Source organism: Hydra vulgaris, chromosome 12, assembly GCF_038396675.1.
Source record: "Hydra vulgaris chromosome 12, alternate assembly HydraT2T_AEP".
NCBI classification, from domain to species: domain Eukaryota; kingdom Metazoa; phylum Cnidaria; class Hydrozoa; order Anthoathecata; family Hydridae; genus Hydra; species Hydra vulgaris.
The window spans coordinates 11,859,967-11,874,241 of NC_088931.1; the positions used below are offsets into that span (position 1 = coordinate 11,859,967).

Consider the following 14,275-nt stretch of genomic DNA (forward strand, 5'->3'; position numbering starts at 1 on the left):
TCTTAAAATCTTTTTTCAGGAAATTTAACTGCTACAATATCAGATCATCTAAACCAATTTTTAATACACCCATTTTATAGAATCAAAACTAAAAAAAAATAATAAGTTACGAAGAACTATAAAAAGATTTTTTAAAAGTCATCTGGAAGAACGTAATGTCTTCGAAGGAATAACTTATTTAAAGAGTTTTTCAAAAGTTTCTTTGAAAATTTTTAATAGTGCATGTTTATCTAAAAAAAAAATTTTTCTTATGCAAACATGCACCATTAAAAAAAGTCACCGATTCCTGCTTGATTAGAAGTCTTAAACCGTTACACACGGAATCTTGACTTCCATCAAAATATAAATTTTTTTTTTTTTTAAAATTTCTTAAATCAAAGAGTCCAGATAAGTTAGCAGCCGTGGCACAGTGGTTAGGTTCTGGCTCACAACCAAAAGGTCTGAGTTTGATGACAGCTCTAGCCCATTAAGCGACATTGGTAAGGACAGAAGCGTGTACTTCTTAGTGAAATGCTCTTCCGCGGTGCTCTGTGAAATGACCGTAAGGACTTCTGGAAGCACCTTAATAACCACACACACACACACACACAAATATATATCATGCTCAGACTTGAAAAATCCTATAAAATATACTAAGGACGTATTAACAGATCGACGGCTAACTTATTTTTTAAAAGCCAAGATATCCGCGATTATTTACAAATAACAATAGGAAAAATTTGCGTCACGAGGAAATACTTTTATACATCAATATGACAACTGTCTCATCTATCCAATTAAATAAAAAAAAACTTTATAATGTAAAGTATTGCGATTAATATATTTTTCTATTTTGTTAAAAAATATTTTATATATTCAATTACTACCTTATATATAATTACCTTTCTATAACTCTTGTATAACTATGTAATAAAAAGTTTTTCAATTATGTAATTATTCTAAAACTCTACTATGTGAGAAGTTGTGAGACAAAAAAATATTTGATTTCCGTCAAAAATAAGAAGTTTCTTTGAAAGATTAGTAAAATCTAAATGTAGGGAGTAGCGATTTCCAACAATCTCTATAGAATGTGTTGGCTATAGAGAGTACTTTATATTATGTGTTTGTAAACGTATTACATAGCATATGTGTAAATACTGATCAGTAATAATCTCAGTAAGTCATGATTTATCAAATAAAAATAATTTTAATTAAGTTTTATTCTACATCAAACTAAGTAAAATATTTATTTATGCTAACTTAAGTTGATACAAATAAATATTAAAGTACTTAAATAAAATACAAAATATTTATATTAGATATGAATAGTAGTTATAGAAGCTATTCTTAAAATTGTTATGTAAACAATATTATATTGTATATAATAAATATAAATAAATAACAAGATGTAAACAAAATTTAAAATAATATTTACAACGATATAAATAAAAATAACAATAATAACATTATAGTAACAGCATTTACAGTTTCTGTTGAGGTTTTTCTAAAAAATAAAAAAACTTGCGAGGTGACAGTAATTTTTATTTCATGTATTATATATCATTTACTTTGACAAAAATTAATATTTAATACATTAAATCACCTTACAATTTTTTTTACTTTTATATAAAATCATTATATATTTTAGTTACCTAAAACCTAATTTAAAAAACTCTCAAGTTTTATACAGTGCCGGATTAAGGAAAACTGGGGCCCTAGACACTAAAACCTTTGGGGGCCCCATTTTTGCATTAAAAAAGTTATTTTTGTTGGATTATTGAGTAGTAAAGTACGATTAGTTTATAATAAAGATATATTCACCCATTTAAGACTTTACCAAAAATCTTGAAATATCTGTTAAATTAACATCAACCAAATATATTCTACTCATGCTTAAATACAATAATGGACTTTGTAATACTTTATATATAAAAAGACATATGATTTGCCTGCCCTCTTTGTTTTATAAGCATTTAGATATGAAATATAAAACTTCTTTTTTTCGGTTAAATGCATACAAAATAATAGTAATATATTTAAATATGCCTTTTTAGATTATATGACAAATTATTAAAGAAAAAAAACGAAATCAATAAATTATACAAAATTTTATGGATTGTAGAATATAAACTTTAAGTAACAAAAAGTATTTCGTATATCATAGCTTATAACGTTTAGTCGTAAATTGCATTTCATTCACTTGATGCAACGTTGTGCTACTTGGCAAAAGCAATTAAATTTAAAAACCTCTTCATCGATTTCTTTTGATTATTTAGCATAATTTTCTATTTTCAAAACAATTCTAGACGGTTTACCGCGTGTGCCGTTATTATATAAATATATTTATCGTTTCAAAAAAGAAACTTTTAACATTTAATTGCTCTGACAAAAAATTATGTTTTTAAATTGTTTGATTGCATAAGTTATTTTTTTTTAAATCATAATAAAAACCTATTTCTTTAAAAGAACTTCAAAATTATACAAACAACATTGTATGCGTGTAATAAGTGTTGCTTTCGACTTCGACTAAATCGACTAAAAGTCGACAAGTCGAAATAAGTCGACTTTGAAAAATCGAATAGTCGACTTAATCGACTGTGGATTTTCTATTAATCGACTAAAAGTCGATCCGGTCGATGAATAATTTATATTTATTCGGTAATTATTTATAGTATAAAGTTTAGGATTATTATTAAGGATAATTTATTCGATAAATATTTATTTTATAAGGTTTTTCTTTTTGGTACTGTAATACATGTTGTTTTTGAAAAAAAGTTCTGAAGATAAAATCATTCTGGAGGTAAGATCATTAGAATCTTCTACTAGATACATTTGTTTGTATTTTAACTTTATTTAATTTTTTTTTGTTATCTAGACTTTGAATTTACAATTCTACGGATTTTTCATGTTGTAAAGAATCTTATTATGTAATACGATTTTCTCTTAATACAAAGTATTAAGAGAAAATCGTTATATCTATTTATTCGATTTAATTTTTTCAATCTTTAATTATTGTTTGTTCAATTAATAATAGTAACATGTAGTATTACAGCTTTTCATAGTTTTACACGATACCTAGTTTTACACGATACCTAGTTTTACACGATACCTAGTTTTACATGGTACCTAGTTTTTTGTTTACTAATCTAAAGCTTTATCTAATTCATTGCATGTTAACAATATTTATACCTAATTAAACTTTCGGTTATGTTTTTCATAAACTTTTTTTGTTTGTTTATTCTATGCTTGTGATTTTCATAAATTCTTTTATTGAGGGCCATTTCAAGCTGACTCGGGGCCCTGGAGCAAAATTAAATCGTGAAGCTCAAAAATCTAAATTTCATTTATGCAACCCCATTGCAAATATGATTACATAGACTTTTTGATATTTAGCAAGTATTTAAGTAATTATTGTAAATTAAAATAACCTTTTATATTATTGTAATAATTTTTTATATTTTATATTTTTGTATTTGTATTATTGTAAAAATTTTTGTATTATTGTAACAATTTTTTATATTTTATAATATAAAGTATATTGTAAATTAAAATAACCTAAATCGTTGGGACTAGGGAATAAATTATCCCATTGTCAAAGCGGTCCTGCTTTTATATTGTTTTGTTTCATTTACATTTAAATATGATATCTAAAAATAAAAAGCGAATAAGAATTACTTTATTTCTCTTATCACAATTTACTTCGAAAAAAAAAAATTCCCATATTTCGATTAAATCGACTTAGTCGATTTCAAAAAAGTCGATTTTAGAAAATATAGTCGGTTTAGTCGACATTTGAATTATTTAAAAGTCGTAACAACACTAGGAAAAATTATGCAAAAATAATAACGGGTAAGTAGTTCCAAAGCATGTGGAACCCGCCCTTATCAATTTTAATTACTATGGCTATAATCAGTTATTTGTTTTGTAGCCATAGTTTTATATTCGATAGTGTTATTTAATAACCTTTGAATAAATGAATTAAAAGGGTACTCGGGAATAAAGCAAAATATTTGAACGCTTTTATAATTTTTTTGTTTTTTTTGAAATAATAGTTTAATTTTGGTTAAGCAAAGTTTTAAATTTGTTTGCATACATATTGTATTTGTCATGACATTGTCAATATTGTCTGAGTATGGAACACCAGGTAAATTACTTCATTGATTTTATGTTGACTTTTTTATTAATTTTTAAAACAGACTTTTTATGATCATGAATTTTTTATTTTGTACAAAGCAGATTTTTTATGATCATAAATTTTTTATTTTTTATTTTATTTATTTAAATACTAAGATATTATATATCTTTAGAAAGAGCTTATAATTAGTATTACAATGGTGAAAGTTTTATCAAAATTGGATGATTCTATAAAAAGTTATGAATATTTAAGTGACAAAATTTGAGTACAAGGATTACTTAAGAAAACTGTGACCTATTTTAGAACTTTCTACAGGCTAAACTGTCGTATTGTTATTTCTTATCTAAGTACACACAAATTTGTACCAAATAAAAGTTTTTAGAGATACAGTAAAAACATACCAAAATTTCACATAGGACAGCTGGGAGATGATTTGCTTGCCTCCTTCGTTTTATTAGCATTTAGATATGAAATATAAAACTTCTTTTTTTCAGTTAAATACAAAATATAAATGCTTTTAAACCAGCGTAAAGATAAGTTTTATAGAGAACAATATTCTAAGAGAAAACTTTAGTCTTGATTCTTAAAGAGAGCAACAAAAGTGTGGTGTATTAGGGGCGTCAATGATATATATATATATATATATATATATATATATATATATATATATATATATATATATATATATATATATATATATATATATATATGTATATATATATATATATATATATATTAGAACGGGGCGTTTATGCTGATGTGTCACAAAACTACTTTTAAACTTTTTTTTGTACAGTTTATATTTTATTTTTAATTAATATATAGGCGCTTCAAAAAGTCCTAAGGCTCTTATTACAGAATAGCATTTAAACAGAAATTTCACTCCTCATTTTTTATTAACTGTGCATATATGGCCAGAGTCAGCTTCCTACCATGGACCTCCAGTTCTGAATGATAACAGAAAAATTAAAGGTATAATCATAGTTTAATCATTTAAAATTGGTGGCAAAATACCCATGAGCAAACATGGGTATTTCGACGCCAAAGCATTTTACTTGAATTAGATCTTTTGTGCTATCTCAGCTATCTCAGCAGTCTGTAGGCCTGAAATAACTCCTAGTTCATGCATCATCTACTCCACAGTAGTGCGGTGTAGAATATCATTGAAACAATGTCCTGTGTGTTCTCCAATTTTATGTAGTAGCAGTGGCACACTGTGAGAAGTAACATGACGCATAGGCATGCCATATATTTGAGCCCTAATACTTGATGAGTAAATTTTGGAATGTCTTGAGTTTTGTTCTATTTGCTGTATAGATTGCAATTTCTCCTGTAATATTGACATATCATTCTGCAGGACTTGAATCTCTGCATTTTTGACAACAAATTGCTTTTGTAGTATTAATGTGAGAGATGATAACTGGTTCTGGACTGATGCTAGTTGCTTTTTCAAATCTTAAACTTTTTTTCTCTCAAAATTTTTAAACCCTCTTTATAATTTAGCGTTAACTTTTGATTGTAAAACACAGATTAAAGTGCAAGAAATCCTTAATTTCTCAGAAATACCTAGTGTGCTTGATGACTCTTGAAAACAATATGCGCACAACAGATTTACTTCAAATTTTGAACAGCAGATAAATTATCTAAAGGGCCTTTTAATTTCAAGAAGGACCTGCCATAACTGACACAGAGCTATTGTTCATTAAAAAACTGAGGATTTACATTGTAAAATAAAGAATTTTTTCATTTATGACAGTAAAAATAAAATATATGAATATATAACCTAACTTTTTTATTAAACGACTACCAATTTTTAATTAATTTGGTTCATAAATAGCAGCACAATGTGGTTTGGCATAAATAGTGTCTTCACCAAGTTAAAAAATAGGTGATAGGTGATTTTTGAAATACTTTTTTTATGGCAAATTACAGATATTCGCTCATACCTAAAAATAAACAATCATTGTTACTTGTGCTTCATTTTAAATATTGTTTAACAATATATGAAGTTTCAAATTGCTAGCTTATATATTTATTTATAAAAAATGCATAAAGTAATGCCAAAATAAGTTTTTTTTAAAAATAAATTAAGCAATAGTTGCTTAAAATACAATATACTGTTCTTCACATTAAGCTATATGTTATATAGTTAACTGTTGATTATATTACCTATGATTATATGACGATTTTTTTATTACCTTGATTATATGACGATTTTTTTCCTAGTGTATACATTTTTATGCTGTATGTTATTAATAAAAAAAATATTATAAAGGAAATTTATAAAGAAATGATTATAAACATAAAGTTTTTAAACATTTATAAACATAGAGTTTTTAAAGCCAGTTTGATAAAATTTAAAACCAATGAAGTGTAGTTTAATTTTATTTAGCATCAGAATTTTGTTTAGAAGATCTGAAACAGAGACAAACATTCACTTAACTCACTTAATTAAGTTGATAACTTAATTAAAATAATTACAAACTTGTTCACTTAACTCATTTAATTAAGTTGATAACTTAATTAAAATAATTCTTTGTTACTGGTTAAATTGATAATAACTTGAGTTTAGATTTGGTTAAATTGATAATAACTTGAGTTTTCTCTGAAATAAAATAGTTTACGAGTGAGCATTACTTGGAGTCATTATCCATGTGATAAATCAATTATCATCAAAAAAAATTTTTTTTATTTATTGATTAGACCTATTCAAATTTAATTAGTTCAAACAAAATTTTAAAAGAAGTAACCTGGAATATGCTGTGATATGTTACGTATTAGTGTTTTTTTAAATCCTCTTTTTTTTTACAACATCTTCACTACCAACAAGCCTTGCAGCCTTGTTGGAAAAGAAAGTGTTGTAGAATTTTTTTTTGACAATAAATGTTACCTTTAACTAAAAGAGGATTTAAAAAAACACTAATACATAACATATCACAGTTGGAAGAGCAAAGAAAAGATTATGTTTATGGAGCAAGTTAACGAGTGACAGGCAACATTACAACAATATGATAATGGTTAAAGGTTGGCTGCAAAAGCAGGTCCAACTATGTTTACAATGCATTTTTTGCAATTTTCTAAAAGAGAAGAGGTATCATTCGAAGATCTGCTTCAGATATGGGAACAGTATTCTATACAAGAACAGATTTGAGACATACAGAGATAAAGAATAAAATTCTGATTAAGAAAGTGACAAGCTCAATAAAAAGGTGCAACCTTAGCAGATACTAATTTTGCAATCAATTTTATGTATGGTTTTCAAGAAAGTATGAAAGTAAGAGTTAATATTAAAAGATATCCTAGAAGATAAAGGGTTGATGAATCATCAAGTACATTACCGTTCATAAATATAGGAAGATCTAGATTGTTGTGATAAAGATTAGCTGTAAAAAATTGAGTTTTATCTGAGTTAAAGTTCACCGGTCACTGAGACTAGAATAAATGGTGGTATCATCAGCGAAAATGCCACCTCAGATGTGAGAGTTTCTGGAACATTGTTAATGTAAATTAAAAAAAGTATAAGGCTAAGGATAGAACCTTGAGGAACACCTAAAGTTACAGGAAATAAAGAAGAATACTGACCATTGACGACAACTTTTATACTACAATTGGTAATGAAGGATTCAATAATCTAAAGATGTTACCTGATACCCCATAAGAAGAGAGCTTATGGAGAAGACAAACATGCCGAACTTTATTAAAGGCTTTAGAAATGTAAAGAGTGATAGCCTAAACTTCTCCACATCTATCTAATGTTTGATAAAAGCCATCAGTTATTACTGTTAGCAAATCAGCTGTAGAACAAGAAGATCGAAATCCATAATGATGATTAGAAAGTAAGTTATTAGATTCAAGATGAAAGATTAAGTGTTTGTTAATTAAAGACTAAAAAACCTTGGTTATGATAGGAAGAAGACTTATGGGACAGTAGTTAGGCGAATCAGATCGCTCACCAAAATTTAAAAAAATAGGGATAACAAATGCCGCTTTCCAGCAGGCTGGAAAACAAGACTGATAAGCACTTGTTAAATAGTTTTAAAAGTATAGACCACAGATCTGGAGAACACTTCTGCAAGACTATAACAGGTATGTTGTCCGGACTACAAACTGTAAAAGAGACTAAGCAAGAAATCACTTTCGATACAAAAACTGAAGTGATACGAACGTTTGTCGGCTATATCAGGTAGAACGTGACTAGTTGAATCAAGAAATGATATTGATGATAAGTTCTTAGCAAATAATCCAGCTTTGTCTTTAGGTGAGGTGACAAAATCTGAACCATACAAGAGAGGTGGAATAACAGATTTGCCCTTAATATAGATACTGTTAAAGATTCTCCAGAACTACGAGAGCCCAATTTTTGAGATGATATACAAGATTTCTTGACCAAAGAGTAGTGTGCTTTGGCATTAGGCTGGAGAATTGTTTTGCTGATAGATATGAAAGTAATGGCTATGGTTAATAATTGCAGCAGCACAATGAGAAGAAAACCATGGAGAAGAGTGAGGCTTGACTTGGAATCGTTGAGAGGGAATAAAAGATTCCATGCCAGCCTAAATACAAGAAGTTACATAAGAAGCGTAAATGTCAGCAGGAAGACAAAAGACTTGTACCCAAGAACCATCATGAAGAAAATCACAGAAGGAATCCCAGTCAGCTTTAAGGTAGTTATAAGAAGGACAATGGTAGGGGGATTCTGATGATGAAGAAGAGTAAGATTATAGTTTTAAAGAGGTCAAACCATGACCATAAGTACTTTAGGGTGAATGTGGAGAAATTGAACACTGACTAGGATTAGAAACAAAACATAAGTGTAGTAAAAAAGGTGAATGATTCAAATTGCCTGGAAAGCAAGTTGAAAAGTTGACTATTTGTGTTAGAGATCGAGAAAAGCAAAAGTTGTAGGCTTTAACCCCTGCAGAGTCACTGACACTAAATCCAAGCCATTTAGTGTGGTGGTATTAAAGTCACCAACAATAATGATATTGGCTGAAGGATAAATAGAGAGGGCTTTGTTAATTTGGTCTGAAATAACATGGAAAAGAGTGCAGTCTGAGATGAAGGAGAGAGATATAGAACAAAGAGAAAGGCAAAGTGAAGTGGTGCTAAACGAAAGCACATAAAAGAATAGTCTGTGGATTTAAACCTAGTGTCCCAAAAAATGAGTGAATTCTTAAGAATTCACTCATTTTTTGTCTGGTGAACTTTGCAAGAAATAAGACTTAACAGAAGAAAAATTACTTTGAAGACCACGTATTTTAGTGAATGATAGATTTAGAGAACTTGGTGATGATGGTTTTTTGTGTTTTATAATTTTTGGTACTTTAGTTATTTTTAAATTGGTTAAAGAATTTGACTCAAAGCATAGATAGTATTAATAAACCTTAAACCGTAACAAGGGGCTCCATATGTGGCGTCAACAATGCACACCAAAGGTATGAACAAGGACACTATCCATGCGCAACATGGCACTGTTAGTACTCTGATACTTTAAAGCTGTTGATGAAATCACCGTTTCTGAGAGCTACCACAGAGTTCGAGAAACCTGATTACTAGTCGGCCGCAGAACCATAAAACTGAGTTTTAGAGCTGTACCCTCATTAGGAGATAATAGAATGAGTTGCCTAGTCGTAAAAAGAGAGACACAAGCAAAACTCATGCATTGAGTCAGGAAGATCCAGCATTCAAAAATATAAGCTAGAAATAATGTATTATAAATACCTCTACACCAGCCTAATAGATGAAGAGGGACAACTGCTGGTCAACAGATAGAATCTGTTTACCCCTTTAGTCTTTGCCTAGAAGGCCTTTTACAAGATGAGTATTTTTATCGAGACACTATATCTAGCCTTTACTCAACCAAGAGCCCCAACGCAGAGAGTATTCTAAGTCGGAGTTGGCTTCTTCTAGCCTTTGCCTAAAAAAGTGGGTAAAAGTATCGTCATCTTTTATCTAGTCTTTGTTTATATACTAGTTTAACTAGATTTTCTTGTTAGTGTTTAGTTTGAACTTTATGTGAAGTTTGATACTAATAGAATAAAAGAAACATAAGCTAAAACATATATCTCATTATTGTAATAATAATTGTAATATTAATTGAGATAAAATCATAATATTATGATAATATTTTTATAATATATGATAATATCATTTTTTTATTAAAAAAAATTGAAACATACAGGTTTATCTTGGTTGCCACCTAGGTGACAAAATTAAATTATGGGCATTGCATTAAATCTGCTCTGCTTGGCCATTCAAATCTTGTGATTTCTTCTATATCATGGGTATGGTCAATTGCCATACTTATGATATGGAGATTGCTGAGAGTTTATCATGCAGATTATTATTTTTGTAGTGTAAACATTTTTTTTTTTGTAATTTACCTCCCCAAGGCCAAGAAGGCTGCTGCAGATGAGGAGGCTACTTGTGGTTATAACCCTCTCCCAACTCTATAACTCCGAAACACAAACCATGACAAACAAGGCGGATGTACGGAGAAACAAGTTAAGGTCGGTACTACCAGGGACGTGGTAGGAATTAAACTTGGAACCTCTCGCTTATGAAGCGAGCGTTTCATAAGCGAGAGGTTCCAAAGTATTTTATTTCTTTTAATACAAAAGTGTTCTATTTCTTTTAATACAAAAGTGTTCTATTATACTGAATCTCTATTATAGAAGTGTTACTTATACCACTTATAAATTAAGTTTATATTTTAGAATGAAGATAGACCATTGATTGAAGAACTGCGGAAGAGGTTTCTTTCAAGAGGTATGAAACAATTGTTTTAACTGATATAGTTTTAAATTTCAATAATTATTTTTTAGCTAGATAAATTGCTCTTCAGAGTCTTAGCCAAGTATTATTTACCGTGTTTTTGACATATTGGGAATATTTCTTGTTATTGTTCTACAAAATATTGGGAATTTTTATTAAAATTGTCCTATTACTTAAAAAAAGAGTTTTGGGAACTTTAAACCCATTGGAAATTCTGCAGTATACGCTGTGTCATTGGGCTAGCTAACACCCTGCTCTTTTAATAATACTAAGGTATTAACTAGACCATCCAACTATTTGAATATAGAATAAAAAATGTGAAAATATTTGAGTACTTGAATATTTAAATAGTTAATCAAAAGTAAAATGACGCATTAACAAAAATGAAGAATAATAATAATTCAATAAAAAATGTTTAATTAATTTTGAATGATACTATTATTCTTTAAAATAATTTTTTTCTAAAAACATTTTTAAAAATAAAAATGATTTGAATGTTTTAAAATTTAAGTTTTGTTCTTCTTTTTATTTTGATTGAACCTGCTGTTGGGAATACTCTTTCAGAATCTGTTGAATTTGTGTGCTTCTTAACAAGATCTGCCTTCAGCTGTTATTAGGTTTGCGTCATTTTTACTCAATTAATAATGACAGTTTCAACTGGTGCAAGATGGTGCAAAATTAATCATGGCAGTTTCAATTGGTGCAAGAACATCATCAAGGTTTTGTAGTGCAAAAGTATTATTTTCTAAAATGGAATCCAAATTCAATTTGATTAAGGATTTGGTAATAAATTCTGATAGAATTAAAAATTGTTGAATTCATTCATGGAATTCCGTTAAGTTTTTATGTCTACTTTTATTTTTCCCCATTATTTTAGTTATATATCCATTTCATCATCAACCAAATCTTCTATATTGTCAAACATTTCATCAAGAATATAATTTTTTTGTATATAAAAACAATCCATCACATCTAAATGCAGTGTATGATTTTGGGGTCAAATCATTATATTTCAACCAATCTTAAGGAGGTCATAATTTTTTTCTAATTTAACACAAGTTAATAAAAACCACTTTTTTAAAGAGAGAACTATCCAGAAAATAGTTCTAGAAAAAATGAGACACTTGTTGAAAGTGAGAAAAAAGTTATACAGCACTAAAGTAGTCTGTTTTGACCATTTGTAAATTGAGGGGGGCCACTGTGTCATTTTTCTAAGGCTATAATTTCTGAACCGTTGTACTTGGGAGTCTGAAATTTCAAACTTAATCTATCTACATAATGCACATAAAAATATGTAAAAATCAGGAATATCAGAGATGGTGCCCCACAAAGTTTTCTTTAAATTGGTTGAAATATAATGATTTGACTCTTTGGCAGTGTTGATTTAAAACACCTAACAGGTTGCCTAATTTTTTCACTACGGCTGCTGCATCATTAGTTAATGCAATAACATCATTTTTTAAGAAAGTTCATAAGCCTGCCAACTTAGCTCCGACCAAACGTTTAATTGTTTCTGCATTTGACTGCTTAATTATTTTTGTCAAACCCAGAACATAGCATTTAATTGTATTTGAGTCTATTCCAAGCACACGAGTTCTTATGTATATACAACATATAATAATGCAATCTGTCCATTTGTTCACTGTAATTGCAAATTTACGCTTTGCATTTTTTAATTTTTCAAAATTTTTCTCAAGTTCAGTACATTTTTCTTTATAAAAGCTGTTGATACCCCTGAATTAGTTGTCAGACTTTTTGGCATTTTATATCCTTTTTTTTGCACATAACCAGTAAAAGCTTGAAATTAACTCATTGCTGTGATCACCATTCCATCAACAGCCGCAACTTTCGATAATATTTATGTAAAGATTCTTTTTTAACAAATTGACAAACAGTTATTGCTTTATTTTGTTTTTGTTTTTTCTTAGGAATGTTCTTTACTCCATAATTTTCACTTGATCCTGATTTAGATATCAATATGTTATGTTGTAGCTTCAAATGGTTAATCATAGCATTGGTTAAACTTTTCCATCCTTTGTTCGTGTTGCACTTACCACATGTGGCTTCACCAATATTTTTTTTTTATTTTTTTCTAAAAAACTCATGTTTTTTAGAAAGAACTTAAAAAAAAAATATTGGTGAAGCCACATGTACAGTCGTCCCCCGGTTAACGAACCCCCCTGTTAGCGAACTTTCGGTTAACGAACCGAAAGTTTGCCCAAAATCCTCCCCCGGTTAACGAACCGGAACTCGGTTAACAAACCGAGACCGCCAAATGGCGTGCACACGCGCGTGAAGGTCGGGCGCGCCGTCCACCATTTCCCCCTCACTTTTGTGAGTGTCATGGAAGCCTGGGAGGTGAATGGTTGTGCTTTTGTTGTTTCATTTTTTCTTTTCTTGTTTCACTAATATTTTTCATGCATTTTTGTGCTTTTTTCTAGGTTTTTTTCCCACTTGCGATTTTTTCGATTTTGCGATTTTTCAAAATGTCGAACCCTGCGAAAAAAAGCAGAAAAGTTTTCACTCTTGAAGAGAAAAAGACAATCATTCAAAGAGTGCAAAAAGGTGAAAAGCAAAGTGACCTGGCTAAGGAGTTTGGTGTGAATAAATCAACCATTGGCACCATAAAAATTTGGTAAAAATTTGACAAGCAATTTTCTTGTTGAATTTTCATTTTTTGATAAGCAATGTTCATGTTCAATTTTTAGCTTTTTCTAAAACTTTGACAAGCAATTTTCATGCACAATTTCAATTTGTTTCAATTTTTAAAAGTGCATAAATCTCAGGTTTCAATCATTTCACCTTTGCCTATTTTATTTATCAAGTTGGACAATTTTTTGAATTTTTTCCCCCATTATTTCGGCAAAATCCACCAATTAAAATTTTTTTAATGGCGGCCAATGGGAAAACGCGTTTCGGTTAACGAACTTTTCGGATAACGAACTAGTTCGTACTCCGAATTAAGTTCGTTAACCGGGGGACGACTGTAGTAAGTTTTTTTTGTTTTAGCCATGTCAAAAAAATTCCATACCTGGAATTTTTTTTGACATGGTTAAAACAAAAACTATTGTAGATATAAGTATGTAAGAAAATTTACAAATTTTAATTAGCTTATATTATGCATCATTAAATTGTATTTTTATCAGAAAATGTTTTTACTATTTTTAATAAATAAATTAAATTTATGGAACAATTTTAAGTATTGATTATGATTATGTAAAATTTATATAGTAAACTATTAAATTTACGAACATTTATAAGCAACTTGAATAACTGACTGTGTTTTAAAAACCAACTAAAATAATACCACACAAAATAAAAACCATACCTAAAATGTATTTTTGTTTCTCTGCATTAGCCTTTGTAAAAATGTTAAAAAAATTTTTT

General features: G+C 28.8%; 1 protein-coding gene across 1 annotated transcript in view; it reads left to right on the plus strand.

The window, feature by feature from the left end:
* Window positions 1-3,936: 3,936 nt before the first annotated feature.
* Window positions 3,937-14,275, plus strand: part of LOC105845491 (motile sperm domain-containing protein 2) — a 59,168-nt gene continuing 48,829 nt past the window's right edge. The window contains exons 1-2 of the mRNA XM_065812182.1: window positions 3,937-4,123; window positions 10,831-10,882. Of these exons, the coding sequence (XP_065668254.1) occupies window positions 4,112-4,123; window positions 10,831-10,882 (64 nt within the window). The 5' untranslated portion in view covers window positions 3,937-4,111. The remainder of the gene's footprint in view (window positions 4,124-10,830; window positions 10,883-14,275) is intronic.